We start from the raw sequence: 13681 nt of genomic DNA, 5'->3' as shown, positions 1-13681 counted from the left end.
TGTCGGCGAGTCCAAAAGCGGGCGTATGTTGGTATAGTTATGGTAGGCAAACCGCACTTCAGGATGCAAACACTGTGTAATAACAACCAATGATAGAATGCGTGCATGGCTGAGAAAACGCATCGCACAGGGGCCGATTTTTGCGCCAAGAAGGAAAATGTTCGGCGGAACAGTTGAACTTGAAAGTCGACTCAAGCAGCACAAGGTCGGAAAGCAGGCAGAGTTTGCGTTTGGACAATGTGTAGCAACAAAGAGGTTTAACGTACGAATATATCCCCAATGGAGGACTTCTTTCCCACATCGAGTGGCAGTGGCAAGTGGACTAGGACAGAACCTGACACCTGAAAATGAACTTTGGTTGAAAACACCGCATCGGGGACGATTCACAGGGCTATCTAGGAGTGCATACCACCCAGCACCAAGCATGCTGCCTGGCAACAGCGTTGCCAAACTGCATTACTCATAAGGTCGCATGATGAGAGTGCATACAAGCTTTTTGAAAGAGAGCATATGATGCATATGAATCCCAAGTCGTTCTTGGCGTTGCAAGTGTCTGTGTGGATGCAATGGTCACTGGTGCAAGCCCAGATGCGCCACCATGCAGGCCAATATGTGTCCATGAGACACACATGTTTGCGTCCTATATGTGTCCATGAGACACACATACGACGCACCAATGTCGAGTGTCGCACGTGGCATGTGCATACCCATCCTTGGATCCCAACGCGCTGCATTATGCGACGAGTGGGAGGCAGCGTAAACTATGAGGAGCAAGCACAGCTCTGACAGACACCTGAATGAAGAAGCAAATTACAGCGAGGACGCAGACGCTGAGGCATTGACAAAAGGCGAGAATTTATCCGCTTCCAAGAATACATGACTGACAAGGGCCTCCATTTCCAAGAATGTATCACTGACTGAGGCCTCAGCCATGCTCTCAGAGGCGCACCGCACGACAAGGTCGCTGCAAGCTGAGTTGACGCCCTCCTGAATGGTATGACCGACGACCATCCGCGCAGCACCGACACGGCGCAGCGTCTCCCGCAGCATGTCGCAATCGCACTTGCCCTTGTCCGTCGCAGAATACCTTCGACTCCACACCACGGCATCTGCGCCGCGTAGAAACTGAGGCTCCTTACTTGGCGCTGAAGGACCGCCAAACATCCAGTCCTGTGCCTTGGCATTGATCTCCTCAATGCCGGTGTCCACGTGGCTGGGGTGCAGGCCCCCGTGCACAAAGATGGTCGAGCCGATTTGCAAAATCATTGGGTGCCGTGCCAAGAATCTGCGGGTTACTAGGCCTCCTGGCTGAAGTGCTGCCCACCGACATGCCTGTGCCTCCTGAGCTGGAGGAAGACTCCCAATGGGCCCTACATAGGATGACGCACTGTGACTGTTCTGCACGTGAGAGAATGCCCGTGGACCATGAAGCTATCTGACAGAAGCTGCGAAGCTCGGCTACGGCAGGGGTTCCTCTTGTCACCGATGCGATACGGGAACTCAGCATCGGCCATTGTAGGGGCAATGCCATCATGTACCGTCGCGCTCTACAAATTTTAGCACGTTCGAGAGACCGCGCGTTCATGACAGGCTTGCTTGTTCCGACCGCTGACATTCAATTAAATGAGCCATTATTTATGTGATGTAATGATGATGTATCTATTTGCCTATGTGAAGTAATGATGTATCTCCTTACAACACTACCGCATCCACATGGACTAAGGCAACTCCCAGAAATACTCGGGAAATAATCAAAGTGACAATAGCTAAGAACCCCGGTGGATGGTCATACCATGTCACCTTCGATGGGGTTTGTAGGATCGGGAGCCATAGCATAGATCATGTGCAAGACTTTACCCATGTCTTTGTCCATAGTCGCAGGGCCGAGATGTAAATCGAGGCAACCTGTGACGACCGCAAGGGGGTTCAAGAACAGCCTCGTCAAGTGTTGAAGGGGCCATAGGGTGCAATACCTTGTGCCCAACATCTCATTTTACGTGAATTGCCATGCAGCGAGTTTGACTGCCACTGTGCAAAGCAACCGATTTGGAGTTACCAATGTCCATGTGGATGCAGTAATGTTGTAACACAAGATACATCATCATCCCCAAGGAGCTCGTCAAGCAGCTCCATCGAGTGAATGACATGATATGCGACCATCGAGGCAATTCCAGGTCTTGGACGATGCTCTAGAGGCTGAGCACACTGCTGGACGATGCTATGGAGGCTGAGCACACTATTGGACGATGCTATGGAGGCTGAGCACACTGCTACTCCACAAATCAGAGAGCGCACCCGTCTCCAGCTCAGGTACTTCACTCCAACCCGCGCTGCATCCGCATGAGGCTTTGAGGCGGGTCCCAAAAACTTGATGGGACATCCATCGCGAGAAGCTCGCATGGGCACCTGGCGTTGCATACCGGAAGTTCCCTCCCACGTTCATTGTCTCATGGTTCCCATTGATGACGTGCATTGCCCCCCCTGCTCGTGCTGCCTCTCGCTGAAGCCTCTCTAAAGCATACAAGACAGGCAGTTCGTGGTCCCCTCGGTCAAACTGGTCACCCACCTGTTCACGGTGTCACAGGGGTTCAGATCATGAGTGATGAAAGTGTTTGACTTCGTTTTTCATGCCTGAACGCATGGCATCGTCAAGGGCTGTATGCTCACTGTTGTATGCAGTGACAGAGTTCAGGGCTGAAAGAAGTGTTAGCCTGAGTGACGTGCTTCTCTGGAGCTGACACAAAAGAGTACCAACCGCTTGGAAATGATGTTCTTATACCGCTGTCCAGTTTTCCGCACAAGTTGATGATGGCTTGTGTCTCTCTGAGATAGCCAGCAAGTATTGCTCCACACGAGTGTTCGCTGAAGTACAGCGAATTTTAAGCTAGTTGCTGGCATCGTTTCCAAAGGGAATCACTGTTCTAAAACAAGTGTGAACGCTGGTGCATATCAGGGCCGTTTCAAAGGTGCATAGCCAGTATGCAGTACCTGGATAGCCACAGCATCACCTCCACACCATTCATGGCTACTGTCCACGAGCTTCGCTGCTCTCAACGCACCCCACATCTTCCCCAGGTCTCCGTGCACATCCCCTATAGCTACAAGCCGTTTTACAGCCGGCAATACATGTTGTATGCGCTCAGGAGGTTGCGCTGGTTGGAAACGACAAGTCGCCGCTGGCCCGGCAGCATTCATGGTGTCAACAAACGCATCTACAAAAGAGTTGAAAAGTGGTTTAAACTCTGTCTGGCAAAATTCAGTCTCCTTTTTGCGCTCAAGAAACGAATACCAGCTCATGGAGCAAAATTGCGAGGAGAGCGTGGAACAGCAAGACAGTAGGTTGATTTACGCAACATCAAACATCGAAGATATGAGTACCAGGGAAGCATTGCAAGAAGCGTTATCATGCCGCTTAGGCCATAGCATGTCCAAACCATTGCGCCTCATTTTCCCAAGCGCAACTCGGAAAGAATCTGTGCAATACTACCCTAATCAGATAGTACCCTGGCTTACATTAACTGGCCTGATATAAATGTGAGATCAAGCAGAGATATGTTCTTGGCCTTCAGCCCTGCAAGAAACGAGGCCAGCCACGGCTCAATAAACCACCCGGGACTTCTTGGGAATCATGCAGGAAGGATACAAATCTGAAAATCCACTGATATTGGTGTCAGTGATGCACTTCCAACAAGATCCCAACTTCCCTTGCCTTCCCAAAGTCACCAGAAGCTTCAAGAAAATAGTCATGTTTGGGCCACAGCACCATATGGATGCAAGAGACGCAGGCCATGTCACCATGTCACAATGCAAGCATGTGCATGTATGCACGAAATGTTCGTGCCAGCACGTTGAAACCAGCACCACAAGCTGACACTGCGCACTGTGCAGCTACAATGGCAAGGAATATGGTGGCCTGGCAAATGCGAACTACTTAGTTTGCCACCATGTGTTGAAGGACTTTCCGGCTCAAAGAGTGCACTACTCGGAGCAAGGTGTGCCACCATGTGTCACCTTGGCCACTTGGCATAGGCATAGGCATCCCAACAACAGCATCGAGCTCAGGTGGTGGCACAACGCGAGTCAACCATGGATGGACTTTGCCTGGCCAGGCCAACATGTTCCTCATAGAGCTTCGCTGGACCCCAACTTGATTGAACGGAGATGATGATTTTGCGTTGGCGGATGTGGGTGCGTGGGCAGGTTGGTGCAGGAGCGCGTGAGGTGCAGCGCTAGCTCGTCCCCGAGGAACACGCAACCCCTGCGGACGCGCCCCTGGCTGTCAACGCCGCCTTCTTTGGACTGGCGTATCGCTCCCTTTCCTTTTCTTGCGGGCGCACTAGCGCTCTCACAACGTGGTTGGCGTTTGATCTGACGCGCGATTATATTCCACGAGTTGTACACAGCACAAAGTGCTCGGTCCTTGCTGTCCTCCGCAACATGAGTCCGCTTTCTCCAGGCTGCAAACTCTCCGATTTCAAACAGCTTGGAGGCTAAGCGCACCTCGGCTTCTGCTGCAGCGGCTCTTTGCAATGCTGCACTTTCACTGATGGTGGCCTTGCGCAGCTGGTGCTCTTTGTCTGTGTTGATCGAGAACGAGGCCAACCATCCACCGCCGGCCATCAGGCCAGCACATGCGACGCAAGAGTGAGGAGGATGGTGGCATTTCGTTGACCCCCTGCCCATGCTTCGGCGGACGTCATGGGCGATGCCATCCTGCACAAACACCACGCTCATGATCATGCTCAAAATTTCGGCCAAGCGTGTGAACTACAAAATTTGGAGCCAGGCCTTTAAAGCCAGGCAAATGTTTTTCAGCTGATAAACAGTTGAGTGCCACCCCAAGTACTGATAAGAAGCGCTCAGATAATTAATTAACTAATTAAATGGATCTAACATAATTGTGTGAAGCCGTGAAGTACTCCACGATGATGAGGCAACCATTTGGACTTGGCCCATTGACATGGAGCTTCACATGTTGTGTGCCACAGTCGTCCAGGTTTGTGACTCATGTTCCATTTTCCAGTTTCCGTTTACTGGCGCATAACTCGAGGTTTGCTTCGAAGCATCAGTTAACGGACCATCAAGTACGGCTCTGCATGACAATGCCGTTTGTGTCCCAGGTCATGGCCCAGGAGCCTGAGTCTCGGCGGGGAAATGGAGACGAGTCATCCATATGATTCAGCAGTCTGATGCATGAGACTTCAGGCAGGGTGGCTGGCAAGCGAGTGGATCTCCTGCGTACCTGAGCATGTCGAACCTCCCTCAGAGTATTTATTTGTATTTGCGCTCCTGGGCCAGGTCAGCTGTTGGGTCAACTCCCACTTTCCTCAGCGCCAGCGTCTGGTGCATAGTTTTATTCCTGAAGACTGCCGCATACGGCCAATGTCTTCATGCATGTGTGGCTAGTAGGTGCCTTTCCACTGCACAAGCTTCGTGAGTGCCGTGTGCAAGGGGGCGTGCAGGTAGGACAAGGTGGTTGTTCAGGGTTCGTATTCGACGGGCTTGGACACTAACCAACAAACCACACTCCTCGTGTCGCACTCACCATGGATTTTGAATCGATGGAAGCCACGGATGGTGTGAGGTTCACCTGGCAGTACTGGTTGGCAGCGAAACATGCGCAAAGCAAGCTCGCTGTCCCACCTGCCACGCTCGTCACGCTCGCCAAAGAAATCCAAAATATGCCAGTACTTCCCTATGCGCCGTCGCAGTGCAGGCACTGTAAGGGCATTCTGAACTGTCATGCAGCAGTGGACCTCAATTCAAAGATCTGGACATGCCCGTTTTGGTAAGGAATCTCTCAAATGGAATGTATTCACCATTACTTGCAAAGATCACGTGATTCATGATTGTTTGATACAAAGTCCGCGATGTGCTGTGGCTGATCTGTGACAGAATCAGAACAAATTGCATACCACCTGGTGTCAGCACATTTGGACTTGGGAGATAAATAAGAGCATCCCTGAAGGCTGCGTCCACGGCAACCACGTCTCCCATCTCGCTTTTTGGGTTCCATACGTTGTTAAGCAATATGTTACTGTCTGTATGTCGCACTGTGATGCTCGCACAAGGTCCGTGCATCACCTGTTCATCAGTATGTTCAGTGAGTCGCATGTTGTGCAAATGCATGCAGTGGATGACACCTAAAGAAATCGGCTGTATCTTTCTGCCAGCAAATTGTGGGGACTCATCCCTCGAAATTCTGAACTGGTGGACATGCCTTTTTCATGAGGTTGCAACAACTCGTCCAAAGTTTTGCAGTTCGACAAAGCAGGCTCTTCCTCAACAGTATCAAGGAATCACATCCGAAGTTATGCCAGCTGAGCTACATGCAAATGTTGTGGAGTATCAGCTCCCTGGGGCCGCCAATGCTCCCCTGTGCCTATTTATACTCGACCTGTGCATGTCGTCGGAGGACATGCAACAAATGAAGGTGTGCTACTTATTTCTGCATAGGGCGTGCCACTACCACCTCACAATGACTCCTACAAGATCCATCCTGGGCGGCCAAGTGAGAATCTGCCCGGTCACACAGGGCATGGTGACTGACCCACACAAGTCCAAGGATGCCTTGCCCCTGCACTTGGTTCATTTAGTTGTTTCTCTGGAACAATGAAGGAGCTTCCAATATTAGGAGGAAGGGCGTTCAAGGCCTCTAAATGTGGACACTTCATCGCCTTTTACTGAACCCGACAGAATGGCACACTCTGTCTGGTTTCCAATCATCATACTTGCAATTCTGATCGTGCTTGAAGCTAATAGTGCACGTCTACAGATTGGGGCCCCACCGTTACTTGCGGTCAGATCGTGGGCTTGCGCAAACTTTTTGCAACAGGAGGGGATTCTCGTTTGGATAAGCAATACGCATATTTTTTTCATATGCTCGTCGGCTTGTATCCTTGTGCCGCATCGCATGAACGGTATTGTGGTGAGATTGTAGCATCCCAGACTACCATGTATTGCAGCACAGTCCAAGCTGTTATCCCAATTGGCTTCTTAGCCAAAATAAAGCGCAAATTCTTTCCAACACTCTATATGAGTATCCATACCACTGCATATGGCCTGCAGTTCAATCATCTTCAGGCCCCTGGGGTAATTTCCCAACGACATTCGTTGTCAGCAAAGCTATGTGTGCTGTAAGATGCTCCTTTTTGAAGGCAACGAAGTACCGTATTGCCGCTAACTATTCAATCACGCTAATATTCAAACTTGAATCCCGCAAACCATTCAAGCGTAGGTACAATAAATCGGGAGTATCTATTATGATCGCCCCGAAAATTAGATAGCAAAAATCGTTATTTTTCGACCAACATTTTCTGGAGATTTAGAGATGGAAAGTTTTCAAACGGCCATTTTCTTGCGATTTCGGTTGAATATTTAGTGGCAGTACGGTATGCAGGAGATAGGTGCTGCCCAGCATTTTGGTGCGAGGGATCATTTGTGCAGAACGCTCTCCTATGCATATAAGTTTGCTTGGCTGCTGCTCAGCGAGCGTTTGCAAGCAAGCTTTCGATTACTAGATACATTCCCAAGCAGTTCTTGAAGTTGCCAATGTCCATGTGGATGCGGTAGTGTTGTGAACGATACATCGTTACATCACATACATAATGGCAGGAAATTGTCAACAAGCGACAAAGACAGCACATTCGAAGTGATACAGCTCATTGAGCGTCAGCGGTAACAGATACATCATCATTATGTGTGGCACCTGTACATCCAATGAATCACATCCTCTTGCTTTGCAGCTATCAGTGGAGCAGGCCATTGCTCTGCTCCCAGAAAGCACTTTCGTGGGCATCATCACCTTTGGAAGCATGCTCTATGTCCACGAAATGCTCTCGACCGACATTCCACGCTGCATCATGTGTCGAGGCTCAAAGGAGAGCAGCAAGCGCGACCTCATTCAGGTGCTCGCCCTCGGACAGGCACGAGCAGCCATGGCTGCTTCAGCCTCCGCGCCCACAACCCCTGGTCTGCTCCCCCCAAGCCCGTACTTCCAGCCACTCTCGGACGGCAGCTTTGCTGTGGAAAACATCCTCGAGAGCATCACCCCTGAGCAGCCATTGCCCGTACGCTCCTGCTGCTTTGGTTCGCGGCGCGCCCTGGCGTGTGCGCTCCTCTGCCCTTGGCCGCCTGCTCCCATTCCGGCACATTGTGGGACACATTGCATGGATGATAGCAAGCACGAAGACAAATCAAACAAAGCGTGTTTACTTCGAACATTGGTTCCCAAGTACTTCTTGGAGTTGCCAATGCCTATGTGGATACGGTAGTGTTGTAAAAAGATACATCATCATTGACCTGCCTGCAACGTAGAGCAGCATATCACCTTTCAGCATTTGTTGACCCGATGATGTTGACCCCTCACCCACAGCTGCTGCTGTAACAGGGCTAGCACCATTACAGGAAACGCATGCTTCTCACTGGCATCCTGACAAGAAGCGTACGTTCAACATACCGTATCTTGTGGTTTCTGTCTTCCTGTGTAACAAACATACCCCCACAGGTTGTCAATTAGAAGTTGCTCCAAATGACGCTTGTTTACACGTCTGTAGGAACTGCTTATAAGACTGAGGCGAACCCTGATCTAGATCTCGGAACCCTGTAAGACACGAGTGGCATACTACCAGGCACCAAACCAAATAGTGAACCTGAAGCACCGGGGTGCACCGTCATGCAGGGTAGAAGGGCGCGCAGGTGCACAGGCGCAGCCCTAGCGGCAGCAACAGCTTTGCTGGAGTCATGCGCGCCTCACACGGGTGGCCGTGCCATGCTCTTCACTTCCGGGCCATGCACCCATGGCCCCGGCATCATCGTCGAAACGGACCTCGTGGACTCCATCCGCACACACAAGGACCTCGTCAAAGGCTCCGCAAAGTGGTATCGGAAGGCTGTAGAGTTCTACGACAAGCTTGCCGAACGCCTGGTAGACAACGGACAGTGCCTGGATATCTTTGCGTGCGCCCTCGATCAGGTGCCGCCCCACCATATCAGAGTGCACGGAGTGTACCATATCACTGCCCGCGAACATGAGTTACGGTAATGACAATGCAGTGAAAAGAATGATGAAGATGTAGCTGTAGGGGCAATGCTATCATGTACCGGCGCTCACTTCAAGTTTCAGTTTGCTTGTTCCGACCGCTGACGTTCAATGAGCTGTATCGCTTCGAATGTGCTGTTTTTGTTGCTTGTTGACTATTTCCTGCCATCATCTAGGGTATGTGATGTAAAGAGGTAGCTGCATGCAGACCGGCATCGCTGAGATGCAGCACATGGTTGCATGTACGGGTGGGATCATGGTGATGGCGGAGACGTTTGAGCACGACGTCTACCGCCGATCTCTCTCACGCCTGCTTGCCTCTGACGACAATGCCTGCCTCACCATGGCCCTCAACGGCACGCTGGAAGTGCAGCCTTCCAAGCACATCGCGATCCGAGGCGCGATCGGCCCCATCGCGTCCCTCGAGCGAAAGGTTGACCACGCGCCGCTCGCAGAGCCGATGATCGGGCTTGGCCGAACATCCGCATGGAAGATCAACGCGTTTGATGCATCCGATACCGTTGCGGTGTTCTTCGAGGTGACCGCGCCCCCGGGCGCTGTGCAGTCCGGTGCCCCGCTGACTCTGCAGTTTCGGACGTCATATCAACATGCATGTGGACAGCGGCGGCTTCGCGTTTGCACTGTCTCTAGGTATTGGACTGATGCTGCGTCGGCGCCAAGTGCGATGGGCTTCGACCAGGATGCAGCTGCAGTCGTCATGAGCAGGTGCGCCAAATGTTTTTGGTCTATAGATAACAGCATTCTTAGGTTCAAGAGCATTCCAGCCTGCAGTTGTTAGTGGTTCATTACTCTTCTATCCTGCACCTGCAAGATGCAGCTGCAGTCGTCGTAATGAGCAGGTTGCGCCATCTGTGTTTTTGGCGTGATAACGTCAGCTGTAATGTTAGGAGGATCTATGTCGAGCTAAGCAGTAACTTGAAATTTGGAACCTGAGGCAAGCCTCGCGAGGTCTGCTATTCTGCTAGGCTGAGCATGCAGTCAGAGCGTGCAAGCTATAAGGGCAAGCAGGCGCATTACAGATGAGGCACGAGATCACTGTCTATAAACTTGAGTACCCCAGAACAAACACATAGATAACGGCATTCTTAGGTTGACCAGCCTGCAATAGTGAGCTTACTCTACGACCTTTGAACATTCGCCAACAGCCCGGTCTTTCGAGGCCTCCTGTGTGCTCATGTGATGTCAGAATGCGACGCGGATTGTGCAACGGGGTGCGCAGCATCAAGAGCTATCAGGCAAACCCGCTCATGTTCCTCTGCCTCACAGAACCAGCACCAAAAGGCAAAACACATCATTTCGCAACGGCGAAGATATATCGGTCGTACAATACTCTTCTATCCTGCCCTTGCTTGGTACCTATATTCCCAGATGGCTCTATTGCAGGATGATCGCCTAAGGTTTGTGTTTGTTGAGTAGCATGGCCATTCATGTGCAAATTTCCAGAGAAGGGTCAACAGGTCTCAGCATCTCATGGTCGTGCATGATCGTACTTGCTGCTGTGTGACATACTGTATCGCCGCTGACTATTCAAACAAGCTAATATTCAATCTTTGTTTGGAAAAAACGGACATGTTAATTGCGATTTTGTTGGAAAACTTCGCGGCATTACGGTACACACATTGGACCGTCATTCCTCGGTGTTATCAGCACATTTGGTTTCGAGGTTATTACATCCATTTATGGTTGCGTGATGGACTCGATGGACTGACCAACAGAGTTACACTGACAAAGTGTTAATCATCAGGAGACTTGCAACGCTTGCTGTCTATACATGCAAGAAGGGATGCCCCGACGGGACATCGGATGTCACAATCCGTTGGCATTTCGATATGAATTGTTTGATTACACATACACAAACCAACCACACCAACAATATCCAAGCGAGTCGGACAATCCGGCAGGCAGAAGCACGATTCTCACCGTTGACCACATGGGCAAGCCCGCTTCTGATGTGTTACCCAGTCTTATGTGGTTATTAGGAAGGCTTTTTGGCTGTCTGCCATGTTTTGTACACATGCAGTATGTCTTGGGCAGAGGGGGGGGGCACTCGGCCGAAAATGGTGTGATCGCCTCGCCGCTTCGCCGCTCCTGGGCGCCCACAAGCACTCAAGCAAGCTGGAGGCCATATTCACATGATCACGCATGCAACTGTTGTAAAAGCCTACCATAGTCTAGACATCACTTGGCCAAGTGACGCAACGCAACGCGGCCCCGAGGGTACCTATAGTGAAATCGTGATTCATTCCATCTAATTTCCAGATCAAAATTTCTGAAGATAGAGAACGTGAGACAACGGAACGCTGGGCATTTGGCCAAGCGTTGGTTGAACTACGGCAGCCAAATTACATCTTAATCGCATATGCACATGATCACGCAAGCAACTGATGTAGACGCTTACCAGAGTCCATCTTTTGATTAAAGTAATGGTAGCACTGATTCCCGAGTACTTTTTGGAGTTGCCAATGTCCATGTGGATGCGGTAGTGTTGTAAAAAGATACAACATCATCATTAAACGCGTCTACACGATGGCAGGTGGGCTGCGTTCATGGCGGAGACGGAGGACATGGCAGACATGACCAAGTGGGTGGACCGGCAGCTGATTGCAATGTGTTCGCGTTACTGCGATTATGCCAAAGGCCGTCCTGAGTCATTGCAAATGAGTCACGAGTTCATGTTGTACCCAGAGTACATCTTCCACCTGCGCCGCTCCATGTTCCTCGACATCTTCAACAACACCCCGGACGAAACCGCGTTCTATCGGACAATGCTCTTCCGGTGCGGCCTCGTCTGAGACGTGCTCGGATTCCCTTCATTTGCATGGAATGCAGGATCATGAATGTGACTGCTCACGGGCATCTCTTTCATGAGATCTCACAGGTGACCTTAGTCTGTGATTGTAGTCTGTAATTGCCTGCGATGTTCGTAATCATTCTGGCAACATTCACAATTGTGCAATCGCGAGGTGCATGACACAACTGATTCCCAAGTAGTTCTTGGGTTGCCAATGTCAATGTGGATGTAGTGTTGCAAAATGATTGTACATCATCATGACACCTTCGTTATCTGCAACTGAGTCTGCCCGTCATGGCTTTTTTTCACACCGCTTAGAGGTACCATGCAGACCTGAGAAATCACTGAAGATCTGGCATAGTTGATGGCATTAACCATGCATCTTTCGCAGAAAACAAAAGCCTTGATGCCTGAACGAGGTCGTGTGAATGCTGTCAGTTTCTGTTTCTTATCTAAGATGACTGCAGGCAAGGCGTTGCATTGTGTGCAGGGAGCCGTGTAACAGCTGCACACTCATGCTCCATCCACAGCTGTGGCACTACGGGATGGACGGTAACCCGCCCACCCGCTGCAAGCTGGACGTCGGCTCCATCGATCCAGGCGGTGTCATGGTCCTAGATTCCTGGTTTTGTGTGGTGGTGCACACTGGGGCACACCTCGCTGCTTGGCGGGCCCAGGTACTGCCCTGCTCATGTCCGGCCAATGTGAAGTTGCTCATACCATAACTATACCAACAAACGGGCGGTCGCGGTCATGCATTTGAAATCGCCGCCAAGTTTACATAGAGAACATATGCTGAATTTCCAGGAACATATGTAGGGAAATCATCCAAAGATGCTGTTACGCTCCCATAATACTCGCCCGAATGTTGGTATTGTTGCGGTACATATTCAATTGCGCATGAAGTGAAATGCTCATTAGATTAGTTTTTTCTCCTTCAGTCAAGAGATGGCTGTTCTGGGAACTCCCCATTGTAGAGAGACGAGGCCCTTCACATGTGCAACGCCAGTTAGTAGGCATGCCGGATGTAGAATCATCTTGTAGACGCTAGCTACCCTATTCATTTCACCTTTTTGGTGAACGTGACATATTATCATTCATTGCTGGGTTTCATATGATCATTCATTGCCGGGCCTTACACGATTTGGTTGGAAACTGTCAGATGCGTGGTGCTAAGCACGGTTTGCGCGGTCTGTCTTGGCCATAGCAACCACTGTCCAGGTGATGACAGCGAGGCTGTGCTTCATAGGGTACAGCACTCTGTAAATGCCATTGCCTTCTGCTGTTTCAGTTGGACATCGCGTGAACATGTGGCCTATCCATCTGCAAGTCTTGTTTTGAGTTACATTGCTTTGTTTTTCAAGGTTTCAAGGTTTTCACAAGGGAAGAGAGTGCTCCTGCCGTGACATAGGTTACTATCTGCCAAGGCCAGATAGTATCCTTGCAGAAACCTTGCGGGAAGAACAGTCCGTCTGATGCAATGCTTTCGTTGCAAACATATCTATCTGCCTGTGTTGTGTTACGTCAGCCTACCTTAATGACCCAGGGTTTAGAGAAACATCTTTCTAGTAAGCTCATTTGCTGAGGTAACGCGTGTCATTCCCTGAGATCGCTTGTTTACACGTCTGTAGCAACTGCTTATACGACTGAAGCGAATTTCGATCTAGATCCTAGAACCCTGCAAGACACGAGCGGCATACCATGCAGGGGTATTTCGAAGATCCGAGCTACGCACACATCAAGCAAGTAGTTGACCAAGCACATCAAGACGCTCACGACTTGGTAGCCAGCCGCAACCCTCTGCCCCGCCTCGTGGTGTGCGACCAGAA

At 50.5% G+C, this 13681-nt stretch overlaps 2 protein-coding genes across 2 annotated transcripts; one reads left to right on the top strand and one right to left on the bottom strand.

The window, feature by feature from the left end:
• Positions 1-810: 810 nt before the first annotated feature.
• LOC149810038 (shewanella-like protein phosphatase 2) lies at positions 811-4117 on the bottom strand. The gene is made up of 4 exons (XM_089994458.1): positions 4012-4117; positions 2989-3212; positions 2407-2566; positions 811-1370 (listed from the first exon to the last, which is right to left on the bottom strand). The coding sequence occupies exons 1-4, from the start codon at positions 4115-4117 to the stop codon at positions 811-813; spliced, it is 1050 nt and encodes a 349-aa protein (XP_089850584.1).
• A 5125-nt stretch (positions 4118-9242) lies between these two features.
• LOC149810037 (protein transport protein SEC23-like) lies at positions 9243-13328 on the top strand. Its single transcript, XM_089994457.1, has 5 exons — positions 9243-9766; positions 11595-11837; positions 11891-11939; positions 12320-12477; positions 13217-13328. Exons 1-5 carry the CDS (start codon positions 9243-9245, stop codon positions 13326-13328), a joined length of 1086 nt encoding a protein of 361 aa, XP_089850583.1.
• Positions 13329-13681: the final 353 nt, after the last annotated feature.

This window comes from Nuphar pumila, unplaced genomic scaffold (genome assembly GCF_984573655.1).
Source record: "Nuphar pumila unplaced genomic scaffold, dmNupPumi1.hap1.1 HAP1_SCAFFOLD_567, whole genome shotgun sequence".
NCBI lineage: Eukaryota > Viridiplantae > Streptophyta > Magnoliopsida > Nymphaeales > Nymphaeaceae > Nuphar > Nuphar pumila.
This window is presented reverse-complemented; position numbering and strand designations above follow the sequence as displayed.